Below are 27692 nucleotides of genomic sequence, written 5' to 3'. Positions count from 1 at the left end.
TTAATGTATATAATAATCTTATATACAGACATTAATTTTAATATATTCATTCACAATCCAATTTTGCTTTAACAAGTTAAGGTGAAATACGAAATTCTTACAGTAATTTGCAATCATTTCCACCTTGGCAGTCACCGCGTTAATTAAAACTCATCAACAGTCGCTCCACGTCTGCTCCTATATATTGCTTTACCTGTTTTGTGTATAATGAAGTTTAGGGGATTTTCTTGGTCGTGAAAACTACGAGTTTATAGGAGCATTATGATAAATTAAATGTGTGTAATATTAAATGAAACTGTATATAGTAACTTTTAATATATAAAATACAAAAAAATAAAAACCAACTTCTACAACACTTCTTAAAGTAATATATAGAAAATTATATTTTAATTTCTTTAAAGTTTCATCCTATTTACTATTTAAAATCCGTTATTTTTGGATTCAGTGCCAGCTTGGGTATACTTTTTAACATTTTTTGTGAGCTTTTGTTCAGTGTATTTAGTTAACTGTTGTTTTTAAGGTTCCGTACATTTCAAGGAAAAAAGGAACGCTTGGAAATATTTTGGTTGGAGCCCGACTCGCGCTTGTCCGGTTTTTTTTTTCCAATAGAATCTCCTTATACATAATTTACTTGACTTACTTTATTTAACCAAGTACTTAATATAAATTTCGTAGATGATTTAGATATGGAAATAAAAAGAAGATTTAGTCAAGCTGTTCAGTATCTTAAATCGCGTGCTAACGTTGAAAGCGCGCCAGGTGACGACCGCACAGGCACAAGTAAAGCTCTTATAATACTGCATCTTACTACTGCAGCACGAGCTCTCTGTTACTAGATTAAAGGAAACTTAAAGTTATGTTAGAAATTCAACGACCTATATCTTTAGCTCACATTTTGAGACCATTGAACGAACGCAGGCGAACGTAAAGTCCATTGGACTGTTATTTCATGATAATTTTACTTGATTTTTACATTAAATATATAGACAATATTTTTAAAATTGTTGTTAAAAAAATGAGAAAAAAGGAACGTTTTCAGTATTTTTATTGGCATAATTTCTGAAGATATATTAAAATTATTGTAAGCTATAGAAATAAATAATAAACAAAAAAAAACGTACAGAAACAAAAGATTATTTTATATATATTATGAAAGATAATGATTAAAGTTTAAAAGGACATGAATGATGGTAAAAGAGATTTGTATTTTGTCAAGTGACGTAACTACAAAATAAACTTACGCAGTGCTGCTTCGCGTTAACTCAAGGGAAATTAAAAGCCTTAATTTAAAATTACCACACGAGCGTATGTCGAGCAAAAAAGAAAGATATTTAAATATACAATTTTGCAATATTTGAAGAATTATGTGATTTTCTAATAATGTAAATATTTATTTACATTAATTTGTATTTTCATTTCTTCGCTCTGGTTTCGAGGCAAAAAGCGGCGTAGAGTATCGCCACTCAACACGCAAAGCCTCCAGAATTTGGCGGAAAGTGGAGTGTCTTAACACTAGGTTCCCTCTGCTTACCTTGCTGTGTGCGGGATACAGCGTGAAGCTGATTTAATTTATTTAAATATATTTGATATTGATATATTTGATCTTCGAAGAAAAAGCTTTAAATAACTCGCCTACATCCTTATATCGAAGTCTTATAATAATTTACAGTATCGATCGAGGTCAGCACAGCCATAGCATAAAGAAGAGAGCTATTTTCCGCTACGTCGATTAACGATAGCTTCTGACGGAATATCATATCTTAAGCCACAATTACCGGGGGCGAATTTATCAAATTTCCAATTTGAGGGTTGTGTTACCAGAAAATCGAAACAATGACGTAAGATTTATTACATGATATTAGATGTGTTATCTTTTTCTATATTTACCAAATCATTGATTGATTGATTTCTCGATATATGGCGACACCAAATCATTAAAACATAGATTAAGTTGACGCCGTCTTGGCCGAAGGGCACAAGTGTGAGACTGTAACGCAACGGTCGTGGGTTCGATCCCCACTGGAGAGAATAAACTATTATTTAATAATATTTTCATTTCTTCGACTAGTACCAAGGCAATAACCCGGCGTTGGGTTCCGCCACTCAATACGCAATGCCTCGAATGATTCGGCGAAAAGGGGGGAACGAAGTGTTTTAACACTAGGTTCCCTCTGCCTACCCTAGTGTGTGCGGGTAGGTAGATATAGCGTAAAGCTGATTTATTTGATTTATTTATTTTTCAGAATTCAGATCGGTATAATGTCTTAAAGAATTGTTGAGGAAAAAAAGTTTATTTAATTGGTGATTAATTTTCTACCTTATTTAGGAAAGGATTCTGTGGGTCATCCCATTGTTAAAAACTCTAACAAATCATTAATTTAAGTGGATCTAGCTAACAGCAAGCGGTTTTTGATGGTACCCATGTCGTGTCGACCTGGAAACACTGCGACAGATAGGCCATTCCACAGTACCGTGGCGCGTGGAAGGAAGTTCCTACGAAACCGCACAATAGTGGAGTGCCACGTATCCAGGTGGTGTGGATAACATTTGAGCTTGTGATGTACTGTGCGGTTAGAAAATTCGGTCAAACAGTTCCCCAGACAACAAACCATGATATTTTTTCTGTATTGTGATCAATAAGTGTAACTGAATTAAGATTATAGGTTTAATAGCTTTGTCAGTATTAAACATCCATTGCACCAATGTAAAATATTTATTATTATGTCGAATATTCAGAGCCCCTAGATATGTATGTACGAGTATGTAGGGAAATTTATCATAGTTCGATTTATTAGTGAAGGTTTATAAATAGGGACGTCTAGGGACAATAATTCATATTGTTATATGTATGAAAATAATTCAACCCATTTTTACTATAAAAAACACACATTATAGAAGTAGTATATTATTTTACTCGGATATAATTTATTAAACATCAACGTGAAATATACGCTTTGAGGCGCAACACTTGTAATTTACTTTGCTTGGAAAAATGACGAGTTCCCTATGGGGAAATAATAGAAGTGTAGTTTTAGGTAAAAATATAAAAGTAAAAATATGTTTTTTTTTTCTTTATTAGCCACTATTACATATACACTCTGCAATTAACTTCTCACAAATTCGAGACATTGTCGCAAGTCGCAACTTAATGCCTTTGTCTTATCCGAGTAATATAGAAAAGAATGTGATAGTTGGGCTAAAAATAACATGAATTTAATACAATTATATATAATTTCCACGTAGTTTATTGCATTATAAATTTATATAAAACATCTTTAACTTTATGTAAAGAACTACCGTTATGACGACTCAACATCGCGACCAGAAAATTTTGTGACAAAATTGAGCAAAAAACGAATTCTTTATCCGGAGCTTTCGTCCCGTCTTCATCAAATAGTTCCCCTGGGAAACCCAATAACCGACATAACGCAAGTATTTTTAGTAGATATTGAACAAATCCTAAATATTATGTTCACAAAATGCCGTAGATGTTTTGATAAAAATAATAGTTGTAAGAATTTATGAGAGGAAGCCTATAACCATTTAAACTAAATTATTAGATGTAATTGTAGGTAGGAATATGTTCCTATAGTTTGTTTTTAAAAATACGCGATGAAATTATTTTTCAAGTAAATTCGGAGATAGTTTTGGTAAATAGTACAAAAATTATATTTATTTATAGATGAAGTGAAATAAAAACCAAGCGTATATTACTAATAGTAATTATATGTCACACATCTAATAAGCCTCCAAAGTTACAGTGTGAGTAATAGAACGAATACGTTCTCTGCATTAAAATGTGATGGTTGATTTCGTAAAGTTCCATGCAAACTGCATCAATGTGCTACTTTGTATGCAAGGACAACTTGAAACTTTTTACCCTGTGGCTGCGATACCGGAAGCACTATAAAAGTTAACTTGGCGGTCGCATAATTTTATGTTATAAAATCATTTTGAAATATCCGCATTATAAAGTAATTTATTTATGTACTGTAACAGCACATTTTTTTAATATACCTACATAGTTAAAAAGAGACTATCGAGTTCAATATATTGCAAAAACATTTTAGTTTCTTTTATATTTACCATTATATTTTTATTTAATGCATAATTAAATAAGCCGTATTTCTTTAGTATTTCCTTCCTTGTAACAAGGTATTATGAATACGATACTTAGAATAAAAAATAAAACAATATATCATTGCAATAGTCAACAATATAATATCGAATTGAATTCGTGAGTTTCGCAAAGTTCGAAAAGCACAAGTGTGGTAAGGTCATTTCGAATTGTTGTGTATTTTAAACTCTATGGAGCTAGAGCATAGACTTGCGTTTAAAGCATAATATTATTATTAAACAAACCCTGAGGCTATCGTGTAAACGCGGTGTGGGTTCGATGCCCACTAACAAAGTGGAATAATTTCTCCCAAAACCTTTTTCGAGATGGAAAAAAGTATGAGATTGGAAAAATATATTATAGAATACTTTAATATTTTTATAGTTTTAGACAGTAAGAAAAAAAAAATATATAGATTTTTTTTAACTTAGTGAGAATCGAACCCGCGCCTATTAGAAACCATCCAAGAAACGTAACCTTTTTAAAAATAATGCATGTTCTATATTTACACCTATACAAATGTAAGTTTCTGTAACATTTTAAATTCGATATTAAAGTTCATATCACAAATTGTCCATACATTTAGTTGGACATTTATGATGGCACGTGCAAAGAAGCCCCCATTGCAGATTAGCATAATGCTGGTTTCCCAAATATTCGCTAAAGTAGAATATATAATAAGTTTTAGATATGTTTTAAGCATCTATGTATATCTATCTACAATATATATATGTTATAAAAAAAATCATACCTTTCGGGTATGACCAGAACAATAGATATAGAGTCAAAAATAGATATAGTAGAAACTATCCTAGTGCTTCAGGACTATAAAACTATAAACATGTTAAGGTGATTGGATTATGAGTGAAAATAATATTGAATTGTTGGCAAAAATAAAAATTGGTTGTTTTTCGATCTGAGTGTAAAGCTCTTGAGTTAGTATTCTAATCTATATATATAAAAGGACTTGTCCTCACTGACTGAGGTAAGACGCACGCACAGCCGTAACCGCTGTGCGTAGAAACATGGAATTTGGACAGATGTTTACTTTCGTAATCTGGACATTCACTAAGAAGGGATTTTGAAAAATTTTAACCCTAAAGGGGTAAAATAGGGGTTGAAAGTTTGTATGGAAAAAAAATAAAATCGGCACCGATTTTTATAAAATTTTAAATTTAGATTCTTAAAAGTATTTAATTGAACACATGTTTCATCGTTTTCTAAAATTCTCCTCCTAAGGGTGCAAATAAGGGGTTGAAAGTTTGTTTGGAAAAATCTTTAAATCGCCACCGATTTTTATAAAATTTGAAATATAGACTCTTAAAAATATTTCATTGAAGACATGTTTCGTGGTTTATTAGAATTCACCTCTAAATAAGCAAGCGAAGCTGCGCGCGTCCACTAGTTTAATATAATATTCTAATTTATAATAAATGTACATATTTTTACTAACACAATAATGGCAGAATTAGATTATAAATAAAAACTACTACTATTATTAACTTTTTCGAATCCATATAAAAATAGAAATATTACAAGCTGACAAATGAAAATCACTCTTTATTTATTACTTTATTACAGTGAAAAATGCAATTTCTTTGCGCGACACAAATGGGATAAGTTTACGGAAGCAATAGGCTTTATATGGTCGGCATGGGCTACTAAAGAACCATTCTAAACCATTCCAAACTTTCTTTTACTATGTGACTTTGTTTTTTTGGAGTCAATCTATTACAAATTCTCTAATAATGTGAATTCTTAATAAATCTTTGTACTTATATATATTTTGTAATATTTGTCGTAGAGCCGACGGCCCCTGGCAGCAGACGACGGCAGACGTAGTTAAGAGTGGAAACCCCGTACACCCCCTACGACCTAAAGAGGTTGGCGGGAAGCGGATGGGTCCGAAGAGCTGTGGATCCAGTGTGGTGGCGAGAATTGGGGAAGGCCTATGTCCGGCAGTGGACAAAATATGCCTGTCGATGATGATGATGATGATGATTTGATACACTAGTTATGTGATGGATGCATTACTTGAAATATATATTTATATTATTTTCTTAACATTTTCCAATAAAAAAATAGGTATGTATTTATGCTACTGTGTGATATTTATTCAAAATTAGATTTGAAACTTTTATTCAGTGATAAGCTGTGAAACGATAAACGACTTTGCGAGTGACCCGGAGTCGCTGTTCGGAATTAAACTAATTACAAAAAATAGACGAGAAAACTTCTGGGTCGCCGTCGCGTCGTTGTTGAATAATTGTTGCTAATTGAGTTCCAACCACCTATCCTAGGTAGATGACGGCAAAAGCTGCCTTTTTAGTAAACATACGGTATGCTATACGATGTTTAGTACTAAGGAGTCATAATTACTTAGATCATAAATAACAAAAATGTATTATACAACACAATCTACAATCTTAGCGGAGTGTCTTAACACTAGACTCCATCTGCCTACACTTTGGGATACAGCGTGATTTTTGATTAGCTATCTTTAAATTAACATGAATTTCAATGTTTGTTAACAAAACATATTTATATATAATAACTATCTAATAATTATAGCATTTAAAAAGGTCTTGTATTCGTAATAATCATACTTAATAAAATTTTGGATTTGAAAATTTTATATCGGCTTATATAAATTAATGTTAAAGAAGAATTTTTGTCCTCGAGCACTTTGGGAAAACTTTGCAGTTTCAATTGACTTTTGTTCAGAAGAAAGTTTTAGAGGTACGCCTCATTTAGTACACGCCTGACCTATTTCAATGTATAGAAACAAGACAGGTACTTTTGATTTATAACTTTGCTTTAGATTAAATAATTAAATATGGTTTTGCTTTGACTCAATGAATTAAATTTTCATAGATTATTAAATATTTTATACTTTTTGTTCACTTTTCATTAACTTTCACAATTTAAAAATTTGTCGTTGGCGAATAAGATACTATTTTTATGTTTATTAGACATCTAATTACAAAGAATTGCTTTTTAAACTATACCTATAGTATTTTATAATTACATACATAGTATTATATATTTCTATTCTTTATTCAACACTCATTTTATTAAAAAGCTACAGCTAAAGCTTACAAGCGTTTGTCAAATAATTAAGCATAATAAAATTTTACATTTCCATTATTATATTAATTACCAGTAATGTTTTACGTAATAAGTATACAATTACATTTTTTTTATATCTTTACCCATTCTCGCTTTATTCCACATTAAATGGGCAACGGAGTGACTTAAGTCCTAACTAGGTTCCCTTTTGTTACCTTGCTATATGCAGTTTACATTGTAAGGTGGAAAAAAATTGGCTTACAGCTAAATAGTAATTCAAATAACCTGGAGTAGATCGAATCCACTATCTTAACGCTATTACACTGCGCCATTATAACAAATTACATTACATTATACTTATATCTTATACATATAATTCTTCTTCTGTTGAAATGATGAAACAAAAATAGAATTAAATAATATAAATCTATTAACTTCTTTACACTGAGTAACTGTTTCTTAAAATTATCTAAAGGAGCAGAAATAAACACGTTAAGTAAGCAATGAAGAGAGACGCCTGTCTGCCAAGTTTATAAACATGTTAAATTATTGATCAGAAGGCGTCAGACAAATTCAATTGGGAAAGAGATTGTCGTCGCTCGTTTATAGACAGGCATAGAATTATTTATATGAATATCGGAAGGATTTGCACAATTCCATGTCTCAGCTTATTTGTATTGTTATTGTATTTTATTTTTTTATTTACTATATATATAACACTAACAGAAAATAAAAAATACCACGTTATTTTTACCCGCTTCTTTTATCTATTTTTAGCCCGTTTAATATCATTTCAGTGTATGTATGATAGCTATATTAAAAATATCCTCCAAGTTAAATTTTTCTTATGTTGACATTTTATTATTTCTTACAGTTTAGATGCACCCCTACGGCTGTGCATTAGGTGTCATTAGATCCTACTCAGACTTAATAGCTAAACAAGAAAAGAAATTTCGTTCAAATCGGTCCAGTAATGTAGAAGATGATATAGACACAAAATTTTTTTTTAATATTCTATTAATTATTTTAAATCCCCCTAGATATTTTTTTTAAACATATAGAATGTACAGACACATTTTTTTACCTATTTCAATACAATATAGAATATACTATCATCATATGCCACATAAATAAAATACAAAAGGAAATTGAAATGAAAATGAGCATGAGTTTTAAAACAAAGCCTCTGACTATTAAAAATAGAAGTTAGCTAATAATAAAGGTAGCCCTGGACCGGAAGCCATTCCTCCGTCGTACGTCGTTCCGGTGCGACGATATCCGGTTCTGCACAATTTCCTGAAGCGTAGAAACTTATTGACTATTTTATGTTTGATTTTACTTTTGTTGTCCTATTATTTAGTTAGTAGTGCAATGGTATTTACCAATGAACGTACTGTATAAATTTATTATAGAAAACATATAATAATATTGAAATAATATTTTATAAGCATACGTCGATTATATTAATTATTTTTTATTATGCACTTCAAAGATAGTAGAAAAAGGTTTTCTAAATCATAAGCCCTTGTCAATTGAGTCTAAATTTTTGAGTGCAACAGATGTCCGCAGTCTGGTATATACTTTACAAAAAATCCTTTAATGAGTATAACAATAAAATAAATTAAATTTTAATGTAAGCGTTCTATTATTAAGTAAACTTTATGTAAAACAAAACAAACACTCGATATAGTATCAGTATTATAAATATCTATCAAATATATAAAATTACTTTTTGTGTTCATTAAAGAAACAATGTTTTGTCTTATTTAACTGAAGAACTGAAATAGGTCAATGGGCGCTCGACCTTAAACCTTTGTATTTTTACTGCGATAGCACAACTTCAGACTTTCTTGCTGATAAAGTTTTATACATTTTCCTTTGATATCTAAAACTATTCTATAGTTTAGCGTTGCATTTTTACGAAGCGTAATGTTCGTGCAATCAATCGAAATACACTTTGAAAATAATTTCTTCTCGTATTGTAACTATAAGTATATACTTTGTATAAGAAAAGTTGCGCTAACATTAAGTCTGTAAATGATCTGTACTACTTTTCTAAGAGTAATATACATTTACAAATGCAGCTATAGTTCTTGCGGGTAAGGATTTTCTGTTAATGTAAATAAAAAGCTTTTAACGACGTATTTTTTTATTATATTTATTATACTCTACTAATGAAGCTGGTACACTTATATATTTAAAAAAATATATAGTTATATAGCATAGTTTTAGGTTAAAGGTGATTTTTTTTAAATAATTTTATTTTTGGGCTAAAAGATACAATATGAGGCCAGTCGAGGCGCAGGGGCGCAATGTGTGGCTGTAAAACCGACTGGTTGTGGGTTCGAACCCCACTCGATGAGATGAAATATTTATTTAAATTTATATTTCCATTTCTTCGCTCTGGTGTCGAGGTAAAGCGCGGCGTTGAGTTCTGCCATTCAACACGCAATACCTCCAGAATTCGGCAGAAAGTGGGGAACGGAGTGTCTTAACACATAGTTCTCTCTGCCTATCCTGCTGTGTGCGGGATACAGCGCGAAGTTGATTTAATTTTGATTGTAGATACAACATGATTCTAAGTGCGAATTCACTAAAGGTAGATTTGTCTAAAAAAAAAGTCTTACAAAATAGGGACTCTCTTAAGGTTGCTGTGGTTAGTTGTTGAGTTGACTGCGGGTTTATATTTTGCTTTTTTCTTTACGTCATATGACATATGTCTATTATATATTGACGGCTATCATAATTCAAAACACATATAACTAGCGATGTTGTGAATTATTTTATTTATTGATTAATTAAATATATTATTTTAAAATACGTAATTACTGATAGATTTTCATAGCTTTTTCCACCAAGGCTAATTGTGATCAATTTGATTAAAATGCCTTGGGGTTATGAATGCAAAGCGAATTTTGTGAAACAACTACCGGCGAAGCCAACAGAAAAACGCGGTGAAGTTGCCGCCGCTACAACTAGCCCTGGGCCAAACAACTATGAGACGCCCGAGATATTTTGTAATTATACTTTTTTTTTCAATAACACTTTAAAATTATTATTAATAGTAACCAAACTACGTTTTTATATTTAGAAATTCCTGTCGAAACTTTTATACTTTTATTTTATTGTGCAAATCAGGGATAGCAGATTTAGATTGTGTTATTAATTATACACAATTTTTAGGCGGAAAAGGATATTCAAGCATTAAAAGAGCTCCAGCTTATACGTTTGGACAACAGATTCCCGTTTCTCTCATTAAGCCAGTTCTTAAGGGAACAGCGCCGATGTTAGATACTTGTGGTATGGGACGCAAAGGTAAGACCATAGTGTGTATTTTTTTTTAAAATAAATACAAGACTTAAATTAACTAATTAATATTCTAATGTAAATAAATTTATTAAGTAATTTAGCGTAATTAACCAAACATAATATATTACTTTATGAATTCAGGTGCATATAAAATCAAACACGGTACAATTTCACCACGAATGGATTCGAAAGGGCAAGAAAAAACTCCTGGTCCTGCAAACTACGTACCTCGTCTGAACACTAGCTACAAGAGACCACCAGCGTACACCATGAGACCTGCGGCGCGTCCCGTGTACCAGTCGGGGGATCAGTGGACCCCTTCGCCTAACATGTACTTACCATATATTCCGGGGAAAAAGTAAGATTAATTATTTAGTATATTTCACGTGTTAAAATATTAGCAGTATTGGGAATTCGAACATTAAAAAAAAATATAACATATGATGGAAAAACAGATTTTATGGTCTTTAAAGCATAACAATAAATAGAATTTTAATATTTATTTATTTATATTGCCATATTTACAGAAATTACCCTGCATATAGTTTTGGTAATGTAATAAAAGACTTCAGTCAAGCCATGATGCCATGCCCCGGGACTTATGAGCCTAATTTTAAATATGTAGAGAAAAGTAAGCCATCATATTCGTTTGGAGCGCCTTGGAAAACATTGAGACCTCATAAAATACCACCTCCTAATACTTACTGTGAAAAGAAAGTAAGTGAATTGTTAGATACACTATATAGTAATTATTAAACAAAAAACAAATATTTATCTGTATTTATATTTCCCCTTTTTGCTCTGATGTTGAGGCAAAGCGCGGCGTTGAGTTCCGCCACTTAACAACAACTTAATAGTGGAGAACGGAGTGTTTTAACACTAGGTTCCCCCTGCTTACCCTGATGTATGCTGTATATAGCATGTAGCTCATTTCATTTGATTTATATTAATAATTTTCTACTAATATGTTAACGTATTGCCATGAATTTTGCCAAATTAATAAAAAAAATTGTATTTATTAGATTTACTTTTTTCTTCTAGTATTACTAATTATTTATTCTATGTATATTTTTAGTTTATGTACAACAAGCGAACTATACCGGCGCCCTCGTTTGGTATTCGTCACACCCCCCACCTTGGCAAGCAGCAGGAATATCTTAAGTCATCCGAGCTCGACCTAGTAATTTCTTGATTAATTTTACTTTGGAGATATTGTAATGATATTTATATTCGATTTTGAAAGTATACTTTGTATTGTATTATTGTGAAGCAATAAATATCAAAAAAGTTATATTTTCTTGTTAACACCTTAGGTTAATTATGAGGAATGATTCCGTCTACAATACAATACAATATACTTTATTGCACATAAAAAAATTACAAAAATTATATACAAAATAATAGAAACAACATGTACAATAAGGCGGCCTTATCGCTTAAAGCGATCTCTTCCAGGCAACCTTCGGTCGTTGGAGTTGTATAACAAAGATGTGCTGGTGGTGATGGTGCATTAAATTGCAGGAGATTATTTAATAGTAGAAATAAGAATAAATATAATCCCGTCTAGTTAAAAAAGCGAGGGTTGTAAGTTCCCCACTTCAGTTTTTATTTATTTTTATGCTCCTGTAACCATAATTTTCGGGATAAAACCTGAAAATGCAAAAAAGATGTTAAATATTATTACACAATTATAATTTGGGAACTTAAGTAAGTCATTAGTAATCAAAATATATAATCTATATTACTACGGAAGTCTTAAATAACAGAGTTTTTCTACATTCTCACATATCTGTTCTTTATATAGACATTTTGTATAATAACTGATTTATAATTGGTGTATAATTTCACTATATACCTTAATTATACACTAAGCAGCTATGGTAATCCATCATAACCCTTAAAGATTATTTAGACGTTATAAATACTGTAAGATATATATAAAATTATATAATACTGTAAGATATATATAAAATTTGGGGTGAAAAATATCTTACAAATGAATAAATTTACATAGTCTTTTTGTAAAATAAATGCAGAAATATAAGTTGTAAATGTAATCTATAAATGGGGAAATAGTGTTTTAACACTAGGTTCTCTCTACCCACCTGTAGCGTAGCTGTGTGCTTGATACAGGGTGAAGCTGATCAAAAAAGATCTATTAATATTTCCGCCACCCTCACAACCTAAGGCTAAAATTGGAAAAGCCATAATGAATTGACAAAAGCTTTTACCATCACAAACAGTACACGAACTATGAAACTCAAACATAACTTGAAGACTGTAAATGGCTTTGGCTCTTGATTCCACATACATTTGATTTTCCATGATTAGGTTTACGTTCTCCGCGATCGCTCTTACTGACACCTGTTTGAAGAAGCAACACAAATACAGATTTTGTAAACGCTTATATATTATGATTTCAGCTGTTCATATCATAGAGTTTATACGTAAGTTTCGTTACACTCGCTCGTATGAAAAATGTAAACCGGGTATTATATGTTTTTTTTTCAGCTTTATGACGTTGCATCCTGCATGTAGTAGGGAAGGCAGAGGGAGTCTAATGTTTAGACACTCCGCGCCTCATTTTCCGCCGAATTTGTAAGTGGCGTGTTGATAGGCGGAACTCAACGCCGCGCTTTGCCTCGACACCAGAGCGAAGAAATGAGGTTGTTGTTTGAACAACCTGTCGCGTTTACGATCATACGATGTGTGCCCCTGCGCCACAACTGGCTTCATTTCCTTACTTTCATTTACTATAATTATTTTATAGTACCTATTATAAAATATTAAGACTCAAAAAGCTATATGAAGGTAAATATAAAAAATATAATAATACATGTATGCGTAAAAACTAGAAGAAAAACCTATTGTTTATTAGGAACCCATATAAATATACAGTGTCTTGACACTAAATTCCCAGATTCCCTCTGTTTATTCTGCTATGTGATGGATATAGCGTGAAACTAAAAGATAATAATATTTAATTTTCAATATAAAAAAATAATGTTTATGTGTTTCGTTTAAGTAAAATTATTAAACAAAATAAATTTGAGTAAAAGTTTTAATTTATATATCTTCGCTTATTTACATATAATCAAATTTGCGGGGCATGTTACAAGATTACATCACACGTACTCCATAGCTCTTTTACTAATCTTTTTAACAAAATAATCTCAATGGGATGATCCGCTTTATCGGCTTATGCTCTTGGATGAAATACGTTCATAAACTGTGTAGTGTATACTGCATATGCAGATTATATTATATTTTATATTTTTATTTTAAACTATGCAAATAAACGAACTGATTTTATTTTTAAAGGCATTTGTGTGGTTAGGTAAGATTTTTTTATATAACATATACGAAGCGTATTAAAGCCATATATCCCGCACACAGCAGGATAGGCAAAGGGAACCCAGTGTTAAAACACTCCGTTCCCCACTTTCTGCCAAATTTTGGATTCTCTCTGGATGATTTCTCGAAAAAGCTCGAGACCTTAAATTTTTATACGAAACCCTCGTAGGGCGAGCCTGATTCGCATTCGTCTGGTTTTATTTCAAGTTATGCTCCTGCCCTGCACATGGATTTCCGATAAGTTTTTTGGATCGTGGAGGTACACCCGCAAGTCTATCCGTTCCCACGGACTACAGCAAAGTGCTTAAAACGCCGGGTTCCCAAAAATGTATAAATATACGCAATTCATACATAAAGAGTTTCTTTTAAAAGAAAAATATTAGTTGACAATAATATTATCAATTGTATGTAGTATAAACATACGAGTATTTAATTTAAATCAATTTCAAGATACCTACACAAAATTTACAAAATAGCATAATATTTTAGAACAGTCCATCATACAATAATGCACTAATTATTAAATAATATTGTTTCAGTTACGTGGGGACACGTTCACTAAATGAGCAATTGTACACAGGCACAACATGTTTACATGTTTGTATACAAATATTAGAATTACAAGTGTTAACTAATAGAGATCGTTCTATGGAAATATAGATATTAGGTATATATGTATAAAGTTTCACGTCTTAGTGGGAACCTGTAGAAATGGAATCCACTACCATAGCGTTTACATATCACTGTACCATGGGGCGACACCATTCTAGTAGATTGAAATATAGTTAGAACGATTTATTAAGACGATGACGGTAAACATAAAATATAAGAAGAGACATTTTAACGGAGAATAAATCCTCTCACTGTCTGAAATTATTATTATATAGCTATGTTATGATGATGATTTAGTTGTATTACTATTATTAAAAATAGGAGTTCCATAAAATATTTGCAAAGTTTTTCGGGTATTCGAAGAAAAAATAACACATAGATAGATAAGTTGTATATAAGCGCCAGAATTGTCGTCATTAAAATTTTCTAAAGAATTTGTATAATATATTCAATTTTTTTATTATAAAGGCTTGTTCCCTATTAAATTTCAAGTGATTAATCTTTGTGGACGTTAAGCTTTGTTTAGCGATCGACAAGGGTCAAAGATATTTTGAACAATCATCGTCGATATTGAAGATGCACAATTAATCTCCCTTAATTTATCTCGTGCGTCTCAAAGTATCCTATTGTAACATGAGTCCGACCGCTGTAAGACCGTTGTAGCCTTAAGTGACAATATATATTAAGAAAATAGTTTACAATCTTATAAAGCGTACAATATTTATTTTTAGCTAGTGGCAGGCAGAGAAAACCTAGTGTTAACATACTCTGTTCTTTATGCACCGCCTAATTTTTTAGACTTTTTTTGTTTTGTTTTAATAGAGTCCTTGAAACTACATAAATGTTCAATGAAAATTTTTTCGATTTCAAAGCGCCCTAATTGTAGACAATTTTACATTTGACAAACTTTACAGAGCAGCAGTTTGATAACTTTTTTAAACACAAACTTATAATGTTGAAAATTTACGAAAGCTTTATAAATGGATTCGTATAAAATCCCAAAGGAACAAAAGTTGCTTTTCAAAAAAAATTAAAATATATTATAAATGGTATTTTCATATTTCTCATATTTTATTCTCTAGAACTTACATGTACCACAATCATGTGGGGGTCACTGATTAAAGAGAATTTAACATTTTATAGACTTTTGTGACACTACGTTCTTTTTATGTATAAGAAAATAATATTATAACACTCAACAAGCATAATATTGATTCAAATACTATTTCAAGTTATGAATTCGCTACAATTTCGCATTAATGCGACAAATTGAACAAACACGTTCAAAGCTTTATCTGTGGAATATTTCAGATTTTATATTCAGTGAACGTAATCACGATATAATATTATTTGTCATGGGCTCGTAGGTTTGTTCTCGGTGAGCTCGGCAACTTATTTGCATTTCTCATTTTCGCCCCTCATCTTACGTCTCTTGAGTGAAATTTTCACTCTACGCCACACTAGTTCACTTTATACGATGTAAACTAGGTTTTTAACATAATTTCTCTTCTCTAAAAGTAAATTTTGGAATATTCTCTATGGGACAATGTATTTACATTTTATATTTTCTGTATAATATATGTATTATGTATACATATTTTTGCAATAAGCTTCGTATTTTTCGATATTGGCAGAAATTTGTTTTACCAACGCTGAGTTTTATATAATATATATACATATGTTTGTTCTCATAACGCGAGCGTAAAAAAATAAGGCTACAATTAGTCGTCTGAATTCTCCCTAGACCCCTCATAGAGCAATACACCGCACTGCACACACAATACTTATGTACACGCTACTTGCTTGTGAGAGTAGTTGACATGTGAGGGGAGATTTTTCTGTTTGACTGTAAAAAGAGTTTCATATTTACAATATAATATGTATATAGGCCGTCGTGGCGCAGGAATAAACGCGACGGTTGTGGGTTCGATTCCCATTTCGATGAATGAAATATTTAAAATTAGGGAATGGAATATTTCAATGGGGAACGGAGTGTCTTCTACCTTTTTCTTAAATAAACTGTAAAATTCTCGAGTATAATTGTGAGGGGAAAATTAATGTTCATTTTCCCCGATTGGGAATCGGAATCTTAACCGTCGCGCTTACAGTCACATGCTGTGCAATTGCGCGAGGACGGCCTCTTATACACATATAGAATTATATTTCAGAATTTGTTTCCAATGTAAGAAATTTAGATCTAATATATTTTCAATTTCCGAGGAAAATACTAAAAAACATCAAACGTACCGTGACGTGCGGACAAATGTTTAAATGTTGGCGGAAATCGAAAAGTGTTTCGAACGTACGTATGTTTGGCAGCTTGATTTTATTGGAAGAAATGTTGTAACCAATTTATATTTTGTAGGTTAAGCGATTGAATATCATTGAATATATTTTTAAGCAGTAAAATTTACTTTTCTATTCCAAGTTTTACGGTCTATGCATGTACCTCGTCCAATGTAGTAAACCTCTTCGTGAACGAACGGCTCTCCTTTTTATGTGACTTTCCTCCAGTATCATTGATACTGTGTTCTCGAACCAATTGATGGCTTCCCTCCCTTGTCTCTCTTACCACTTACTTCAAAAATCTTTTTTCCTTGCTTCAAAAATCTTTTTTCCGTTCTTTGATCGCTCATTTTTTCAACTTGTCCAAGCCATCTGTCTTGATAATTAGTGTGACATCCTCGTTATGCTCAGATATGTACTACCATTCTGTGTATCTGTTCATTGCGGTTTCGGTCAACTTAACTGACTCCGTATATTCTACTAAGAGATCTACAGCATTCATCTACCTAAATTATTTTGTATGAAAATTATTTAGATAAATATTACACTGCTGGGAAATATTAATTTGTCGAACGATTATTGAAAATACAATAAGGAAATAATTCCCGATAGAGAAAGAAGTAAAATATGTCTGGCATTTGACATTGCATTTTTATCGATGTAAATATCATCGTACAAAATGAATTTATAATTTTATATACATTTTTCAAATAATTTGCTTATATTAAAATTCTACGACAAATACATTATATATTTAAGAATGTCACTTTAAATAAATTCATAGTTCATTCAAAGTTTGAACTACTATGCATAGAATGCTGGACATTCTAAAGAAGAAAGGCAATAAAACGCCTATTTATTTGAAAGCCAACAACGCCGGCAGTAATGAAATTCCTCGGAAAATATTAACGCATATTTTTCCGACAAAGAGGTAATGTATTATCGGGACAAACAACAGGCGACCAAACGTACAGTTTTCCCATATCTGTGTGACTATATGTTGTCTGCTATATATATGAAGTTTTTAAACCTTAATACTAGTAATTGAAATATTTTTTAAGAAAATTCTTTAATCCCTAATAAAGTTAATGCTCAATATTTTAAGCCTTATGGCACTTGAGGTTTGGGAATATCATAACTCTCCTCGTTCGGCGGCGCGGCGCTAAAAAGCGGCTCAAAAAATTAAAAATGATTTGAAATACATTTTAATACAAAATTATTAGAAAATAAAAGAAAAAAAATTTAAGGACTGAATCAAAACGAAGAACGACGACAAACGATTTCCTATTCATGCTTGGAATGTTGTTGGAGCCAATAAAATATTTTATGATACTACAATAAGAATCTAATATCCTTTATTAGTATTTACATGCATTGCAGTATGGCTGATATTTTTATTGCATATTTTTAAATTTTAAATTACAGTATGTATATAACATACATAATAATTGCATAATAACTTAATTAACATAAGAAGCTTAGTACAAATTGAATATGCTGCTTTTCTAATTATAATAATTATTAAATAATTACTATTTAATATATTAGTAGGCATGTAAAGCAAAATTATATGGTTTAGTTTATGGTTGTGTATATTAATAATTTTAAAATATTTGCACTTAAAATGAATTAAAACGTTTAATTTTCTTTCTATAACTAACTGTTATATTTAAGGATTTTCTTATTTGTTATATTCAAATCCATATAAAAATTACCGTAATTAACGTAATTTTTGGTAATTCATTAATTTCCCTATTTCGAAAAATCCAAGATTTGATAAAAAGTAAATAAAACATTGCAATTACATAGCGAAATATTATAGATAGCCATAGTTCGACAAAAAGAAGGTGTTAAAATAGTCTGGAGTAGTACTCGAGACAGTACAAATGTAAACATGATGTTCACACTATGCTCTCTCACGGTTTTTGTGAGTAACAAGCACTCATTGCGGCGTGACGCTGCTGAAACCACTCTAGTTCAGCCTGTCATTGTCTTGGTGGGAGTATTACTTGTGAAATAGTGTAATATTTTTGTTGTGTTATTTATTCTGCACCATCATATAGTCAGTTTTTTAGTTAGTTAGTTAGTTACTTTAGTTTCATAATATAAAGAGAGTTCATATTGAGTTTTATTGAAGTAAGGAGAGACCGTCGTGGCGTAGTGGTGTGTGTACTGTAAACGGTGGTGGTGTTGGGTGTGCGTTTGTGTGGTAAGTGTAGAGGACGAATGCATGAAATAGGAACACGTTTCAATTTTTATAGTCATGGATTAATAGGTTCAATTTAAAAATAGAACTATCGTTTTTCTTTGATGCCTGATTGGTTGACGGTTCGGTATCCAGTTGGGAGAATAAGTATATTTAAATGAAATTCTTTGCTCTGATAGACAAAACGCAGCGTTGAACTCCGCCACTCATTATTCAATATCTAGAAGCTTGGAAGGAAGGTACGTAGAGTTTTAGCAGGTTAGGTTCTTTTGCTTATCCTGCAATGCGGAAAAAAAGCGTGTAGCTGTTCTCAACATTAAGTATACTTCTTCAAGTATTATCTCTACCCCTCTGTCCATTTCAGATTAGTATCAAATAATAAAAATTAACGTCGACGTAATTACTTCGAAAACAATTTGTATGGGTACATTACGATAATATGAAAACTGGAATTCGCAAACATAATTTGCTATGTTGCTAAATAAGGCTGAAGTGATATATGAGTTGACGACGTATCCCACATATTGTTACATCTCATACAAATAAGACATAATATTTTCCAACTAACAAAACCCATTTATAATAGCCTTCTTAATTTGTCAAACCAAGTTGCGACAATACTATAACATTTATTGTTAGGTCTTCTATCAAATTATATTTGGTACATGAAAAAAATATCGTTTGAAAAATTATTATTTTTTCGTCTCCCTAACTTGTAACATAAACTAAATTGGGCACAAAAATACTATCGGAGACTACGGGGAAAATTATTAATACAATTCTTATATATTAGCAGTTCTTTATGCTGCTCCGCGGTCTACGGAGCGTGCGTATTTTCTCGGGCTGGAGCGCTGCCAGACGTGATGCACGCCTCGTAGGTAGGAGATCTACTATACTGTACTGTTTGCTTTCATTAAAACCAACGCTTAAATAAAAACGTTTACAATTGAATCGTTGTTTTGATTGCTAGATTGAATAAAAATAATTCATTTTAAATGTTCAAAATGAACTATTAAAATTAAATATTATTTTTTTAGGTGCATGTCATAAAAGTATATTTTTATATACTAATAATATACAAATAAGTAGGATATATATATGTGTAGGTAATTAATCTATTTAGAAATAATACAAAAATAAACTATTTCTAAACTCTTTAAGTCCTTGGAGTATAAAATGTTCACAGTTACAATAGTTTTGGCGTGATAACGTCTTATAAATCGATGAATGCCGGCTGCATGCACGAAGAAGCATGACTTATTGCCACATTTCGTGGGAGTCAAGCGTGCAAGCGAGAACACGGAACAAACGATAGAGAGGCACGATTGGCGTAAGTATTTCGAAGTTGTTACGCATCAATCCATTTATTGTTTCTTGTAATTAATATGTAGAATAAAAATTATAATAATCAATTAAATTCTTTGTATTATACAAAATAATGATAGTTCAGTGATAGTAATGCAATCCAATTCATAATAGTATGCAATTTCTCGTTACTGTTTTCATATGAGGTTATCACGTAAATTTATCGTCCATAAACCGTCTTTATAGACACACAGCACATTTACGGTTAAAGTTCGAAATATTATATATTTAACTAAAAAAGCTAACTGCCAGCATTTGTATCTATCTTCTCTATTCGTAATTTATGAATGCAATGTCTGTTCTCACTCGCCCCCTGAAAAGACGTCGCGCCAGGAGTCACGATTCGTGTGTACATCTTCGATTTCCATTTTCTCTTGTTTTATTTTCGATGAAGAAAAGACTAAGTTTAATTTTGGAAACGTGCCTAATGCAACACCAAAAATACTGCCTTGTACTGTCGCTGTAGATTTTAGTAATAGTTATAAATTACGTGCTTTATCTATTGAGTTTATTTTGAAATATGGACGCACTTAGATTGCGATATCGATTTTACAATATTGTCTGTGTTACAAAGGCTCATAAATAACCTATAGAATAACTAACATATACGTTTTATTTCATTTATAGGTACGTATTAGGTTTGGAATTCGTAGAATATATTTTCGTTGTTTGTTAATGAACAAATTATTTAAAAACAGCTCTAAGAATAAGTACCTTTAAATAGTAAATATTTTCTTATACAAGTCTCAATAATTCAATTAAATATTCTTTACTATAAAATATGTAATTTAAAAAATATATGTCGCTTGCTATTTTTTCTTTGCAAATGTTGATATAATTAAGAAATCAGTTTTAGTTTTTATAATTATTATATTTAAAATTAAGATAGCTAAAGTAAGCATATAATAGTATATCTAATATTTTTTATGAATTTTTGTGTCTAAATTCGTTTAAAAGAAGTCATCGTAAACACTAATGTAAGCACTATGTATTCGTACGTACTTGTGATTTTTGAGAGTGACGAGCACTCATTGTACTCATCCGACGCTTGCAATCCTTTTCTCCCTTTGTTGACTTCCTGTAAAGTTATAGTCACGTTTCCTTCGAGTTCGAGTTTATAATGACATTTAAATATAAAATATCTATGATATATTAGATATTATTTAAGTTTTATCGGTATTTATATATAACAAGATGTACACACTAGTTTTGGCCACAGACCATAATCTAAATTAAATTCGGATTATTATTATAGTGCCGTCCAAAGCTTATAGCATTTTAGCTTTATTTATATACTTTGTACATATTAATCATATAAAAACATTATATTAGACCTTATTTTCGCTATCCAACCTAAGTTATTTCCTTTTCATATCTAATACCAGACCTAACCATCGAGATACTATTATTGGAATATAAAGCCTTATATTGGTAATAAAAATCCAATTTTACTCCGAGGCAGGTATCGCATTCTCATCTAATTTTAACTTCACACAGAATAGTTAAGACATCCGCACGTAGTCTAAGTGGGTAAGTTCGCCGAGTATTATGATACTGTAAGCCTTTTGTATAAACTAGCGGGTGGAGGTAAGCTCTGAAGTACGAGTATTGGTAGGTGGTAGGAATGGGTTATAACTTAACTTAATGTTGGCGGTTACGTGCAGCTAAAAATATTTATCTAAGCTGCTCGAGGTATCTATAACTTTACTAATATAGAACATTTTTATTACAAATATATTCTATTAATCGTTATGGTTTACGGACACTATTATTTAGTTACGTAGTAGAAATCAATGACCAAAATCTATATGGTTATAAATATGTGTGATATGTATAATATAATTGATTTCTACTCAGGGAAACTGTTATATATTTTTTTAGCTTCACATCATATCCCGCACATAGTAGAGAAGGTAGAGGGATCCTGGGAACCTAGTTTTAAGACATTTCCGTTCCCCACTTTCCATCGAATGTTCGACTAGCAGATTTTAAAGCCGGCATTTTACCAAAAATAATAATTTAAATATAACATATTTCATTTCCTCGAGTGGGAATCGAGGCCACACGTCGCATTTATAGTCGCACTCTTGGACCTAGCACCACGGCGGTCTCGAACAATGATAAAAGGAATTGTAAAAATTGTGTTAAGTTTCCCCGTACTCAATATATGTGCATTGAATGTAAATCATGTTTTCTAAAGAATTTGCACTCTAAAATCTATAACTGCTGACTAATTATAACATAATTAGTAATGTTATTTGTACAATTTCCAATTGTATTATATTTCACATAAAAATATTCTTGGCTCGTAAAATTGAATACGATGTTATTATTTGGATATTCTTCACAGAACATTTACGCTCCTCGATAGGATATACTAAAGGATATTACGTCAGCGTCATTACCTCCTACAGCTTTCACAACACTTCAGAGTTTTATTTTATTACATTTTAGGGACGTTAGTGGGAAATCTTGCCAGAAAAATTTTCCAACGTCTGTGGTCCGCTTCGTTTATGCAACTTAGAACTCTATGTACAAGTACGAGTCAATTTCGTTATATTTAATGTTTTATGATATATAAGCATAATTTTTCTATATTTTTTACATATATTGCGAAATACACGTTTTTGTTTCGTTACACGCTTATATAAAAATTAAATGAATATCTTCTAGGTATATATATATATTTGTGGGTAACACTCTTTTTTGTTTTTCTGGCTCGTATTCAAAGTGATAGAACCTTACATACGTCTATTAAAATATTACATATCTGAAGATATTACTTATATTATGTAACTTTCCTCTATAGTAGTTGAGTCTTTCTAAACTTTACATTCAGTACATTTTAGAGAATACGTGTTCTGTTAGAACAGAAGCAAATTATACATATATAAACTTTATTGTACCTAGGATCAACTTCACGATGTATCCCGCGTACACCAGGGTAAGCAGAGGAAACATAGTGTTAAGACACTCCGTTTCTCATTTACTGCCGAATTCCTGAGGCATTATGTCTTGGGGAATTTAACTCCTCGCTTTGCTTCTTCCTTTCGACGTCAGAGCGATGAAATGAAAATATGAATATAAATAAATATTTAAATTACCCGAGTGACGATCGACGCACACTTGAGCCCCTGCGGTACGACTGGCCTCGTACCTCGGAGGTACCTAGAAATATTGGCAGATTTACGTACCTATACAAAAATACAATTTTTATATCGTAAACAAAAGCTCAAACCCGCACTATATCAATCAAAATGACACGTTAACATTACAATTGTCGTATTCAATTACGGGTGCGCTTACGCGGTGACGACAGCAGCGGTATGAGTTATGGGAGTTGCGGTAAGTTGTAGACGCCCCTACCTGTACCACCTCACCGGTGACAGTTTCACAAGGGTACATTTTATGACACTTGTTTTCCTGAACCTGCTGGTTTATGAAATATATTAAAGCTTCAATTTCAATTTTTATTTTCATGTGAAACTAATTATTTTTCTTTCACACATGGTCATTAGACATGGATTCTAATTTTCTTTTGGTTATTGTTGGGGATTCCCCTAATGTTATTACATTCACAATCAATTCGCATTCGCTTTGTGTGATACAAAAATATGATGGAAATAAAAGTATGGGATACTCTGTCTCTAGAATAATTAAAATTAAAGTGATATCAGTAGATTAGTTATTATAACTTTTTCTACTTTTGCAATATTATTATTTAAAATTAATCACCTCTAAACATCTGTTTCAATATTATAGATATTATAAAGTTTCAAAGATGTAAATAAGATACGTGATAAACTGAAATGGTAAAGTAAAATCAAACTGCAATAAATCTTCTGCTAATATTGAAAAGTGGCTCGCAAGATGCGCTGTAAAATATGCTTTAGGTACCACTCCATAGTATAAGGAATACTTAAGTGGATTTCAATGAAGCTTCCTAAGTCTTTTATTAAACAAGTATTGGAAGTAAGGTACCTACTTGACGTCCATATAATTATTTTTATTAGGGAAAACTTATTGTTTTTGTGATTATATTGTCAGAAATGTAAATAACGACCGCTATTTGTAACTTCAAACTTGTAGCTTAATGTCTTCTAGAAATAGATACGACTGTTACTTTAAACAAGGTAAGTAAGTAACGTTCGTCTTTTCATAGAGATATGATATCATAATACCTATTAAAAAATGCAATCATAATTAAATATATATACATTATGCTGTAAAATTTTATTGTACAATTTTACAACATAATGTCATATTGCAAAAAAAAAAGTTTTTATAAAAACATTTTAATACAATCTACTATTGTAAATTTGTCCTTTTTCATCTTCTTATATCTCGTTTAGAAGCCTCGACGTTTTCATTGTAAATATACCTGAAATATTAGACAAAATTTGTAAAAATAATAAGAAAATATTACAATGCTTGACTCAAGTGGTGGGGAGTAAATCAGTAAAATTGTCTCGAGACGAGCCCGATAATGAGTCGCGACGCGGCAAATTGCTGGCGCGGCCAGCCCTGCGGCTCGGAGGAAATTAAAACTGTTTACTTTTACAAACCGTCATACATTCGCATGGAGGTTAATATAATTATACAAAATTAATCATTTGTTGTTTTAATTTTTAAATAAGTCATTTTAAATTATAAATACTAAATTAATAAATATTTTGAAAGCACGCAGTATTTTAAAAAAATGTTAATATATTAATAAATAATTTATTTTATCAGCTTCACGCTGTATGCCGCACATAGCAGAGTAGGCAGAGGAAACAAAGTGTTAATAAACTCCGTTGTCCATTTTCCGCCGAGTTCGAGGCATTACGTGTTGAGTGACGGAATTCAACGCCGCTTTGCCTCGACACCAGAAAATGAAAATATAAATTTAAATATAGAGATAACATGGCTTAATATTTTTCAATCCATACCTATATTATAAATTCGAAAGTAACTCTGTCTGTCTGTCTGTCTGTCTTTTACGCAAACAGGGCCAAACCGCTAATTTAATTGTGATAAAATACTCATATAGAGATACTTGAGGGTCTCGGGATTGACATAGGATACTTTTTTTTCTCATATTTGTAATATTTTCGATATACACCAATATATTAAAATACTTATTAATTTGACATGCAATTTATTCCGCCATGTTAATAACACCCGTCGTTGCTTAACAGCGATTTGCAAAGTTTGTTGTTAGAAAACGTCACCCAAAATGAGCTTGCTTAACGCATCTCTCTATTGAAAACTGAAAATAATTTCATAAATATATTTAAGAAATATTCGTATAGTTCAAGCGGGCGTAGCCGCGTTCGGGTCAACTAGTTCATTATAAAAAGAGCTTCATGTTTAGCAAATGGATTTCAGTCAATTTCTTTAGTATACATAAAGGAAAGAGTAGGGCTTTATTTGTTTATTAATAAAAAACAAATACGTACAAAAAACAAAATATGGGACTAGCACATAAAGAACAGAATAACAGAAAAAAAAATGCCTAAAATATTTCAATTACCACCCACTGTTAACATAATCCAATATCCGATTCAATTTACATGATTGTAAACAGAAAATGGTAGTTCAGAATATTCATGAGGTTTTCACAGCTATCCTCAATACCTCCATACCTGGCATTGGTCACGACAGTGATTTACAATAATATATTTTTTTATTGATGAGCTTTCGTTAAATCGAGGAAGTGATGCATTCGATTCAGTATATTAACGTTCACGATTCATTTGTTTAACGCTTATGTGGTTTGTGCTTGCGGGTAGTAAATTTGTTTATTGGTTATGTGATATTTACCATTTTACTGTTATTGTTAAAAATTTTTACTATTATTAATGTAAATATTGAATTATGATATATTTTTTTAGGCAGTGGGAAACTAGTGTTATGACATTCCCCATTTTGCGCCGAATTCTGGAGGCATTGCATATCAACACTGCGCTTTTACCTCGACACCAGAGCGAAGAAAAGACAATATATAAATTTAAAATAAATACTTCATATCCTGGAATGGAGATCACAACCAGTTCCATATAATACAAAATTATGATATTGTATGTTCAATGTTCATAAACATGAAGTCGTAAAATGTCTTAAAATGTATAATATTATTACTAGACTGTTCTAAACCCTTCTGTGTTATCGTCTACTATTCCACTAACATAATAAATTTTAACCACATAAAACTAATATTGACGTAGTTGGGATTCCGATCGTAGCTGGTTCCCGGATAGCCCCTTCCGAAATTCTAACGATGTGGATACTTTACGCTATATCAATAAAAGGGTCCTTCAAATTAATGTAAAATTGAGTAACTGCAGCAGGTTTTTTTGACTGGTTGTAAATATATTGAATTTATGTATTTATTTATCCAGGAAGGAAATAACAGAAAAGTGTCTAAAATAATTAAAATGAATCAAACAAGCAGTTATACAGATATCAATAATTTTTATTATATAAAATATTTTTTTTACACCAAAAAACCTTGGTTGGCTGACCCATCCAAGCTCGCTTACAATTTACACGATATCTATATGTAATATGAAATATACATATATAATAGTTTAAGCCATGTCACGAGCACACACTAGTGACTACTAAAAAGATCATGTTATTCATAAGGACGTGTTATTTATCATACTAATATTTCCATGAGAATGAAAGTCGGCCCATCCATCATTATCGCGAGCCCCTTTCACGCTTACAGGCTAGAAACCCTACACTTAAGTATAAGGGCAATAAAGAATATACGTACACGGGAAATTGTCGGGAAGTCTTTAGATGAAATGGTATAATGTAATATGTGGATGGTTTATATTTGGGTGGCGTATTTTTTAGGATGTTTTAAAATAAAAAACACTTTTTTAAACGTATTCAATTTAACTAAAATATTTTGTTGTTTGTTCAACTTTTAAGTAAAAAGAAAGAAAAAAAAATATTTGTAAGACGTTATATATACTACTACTACTACTATTACGACTACATTGACAATAAAAGTTATAATAAATGTATAGAAACATGGCAAGATGTGAATATATATTTTTAAGGCTTAGAGCGATCGGTCTGTATCTAAGAGGAATAGCTTCAAATATATTTAGCCTATTTCGCTCGAAGCTAAAAGTAGCATATATATGTACACACAGATATTATCCAGGTTTCAACAGAATTTGATTTCCCTACATATTATGATTTCAGCTTCACGCTGTATACCGCATATAGTAATGTAGGCAGAGATAACTTAGTGTTCAGACATTCCGCTCCCCACTTTCTGCCGAATTTTCAAGGTATTGCGTGGTGAACCGTAGAAATCAACGCCGCGCTTTGCCTTGTTGCCAGAGCGAAGAAATGAAAATACTAATATATTGT

General features: G+C 31.3%; 2 protein-coding genes across 2 annotated transcripts in view; one reads left to right on the top strand and one right to left on the bottom strand.

The window, feature by feature from the left end:
* The window catches only part of Rpn13 (regulatory particle non-ATPase 13), a 306135-nt gene that overhangs the window by 172997 nt on the left and 105446 nt on the right, over positions 1-27692 (bottom strand). The window lies entirely within an intron of this gene.
* LOC146535581 (ciliary microtubule associated protein 1B-like) lies at positions 10071-11715 on the top strand. Its single transcript, XM_085192094.1, has 5 exons — positions 10071-10203; positions 10370-10501; positions 10637-10853; positions 11023-11212; positions 11571-11715. Exons 1-5 carry the CDS (start codon positions 10071-10073, stop codon positions 11685-11687), a joined length of 789 nt encoding a protein of 262 aa, XP_085048220.1. The 3' UTR covers positions 11688-11715.

Source organism: Heliconius melpomene, chromosome 10 (assembly GCF_056956725.1).
Source record: "Heliconius melpomene rosina isolate 202511_hmr_F chromosome 10, ASM5695672v1, whole genome shotgun sequence".
In the NCBI taxonomy this organism is placed as follows: Eukaryota; Metazoa; Arthropoda; class Insecta; order Lepidoptera; family Nymphalidae; genus Heliconius; species Heliconius melpomene.
Note: the sequence above shows the minus strand (reverse complement) of the source record. Positions and strands in the feature narration are given on the sequence as shown.

Coding starts and splice junctions, on each gene's coding strand:
- LOC146535581 (XM_085192094.1), top strand. CDS start 10,071: ATGCCTTGGGGTTATGAATGCAAAGCGAATTTTGTGAAACAACTACCG. Junction 10,204..10,369: donor TGAGACGCCCGAGATATTTT/GTAATTATACTT, acceptor CACAATTTTTAG/GCGGAAAAGGATATTCAAGC. Junction 11,213..11,570: donor ATACTTACTGTGAAAAGAAA/GTAAGTGAATTG, acceptor GTATATTTTTAG/TTTATGTACAACAAGCGAAC.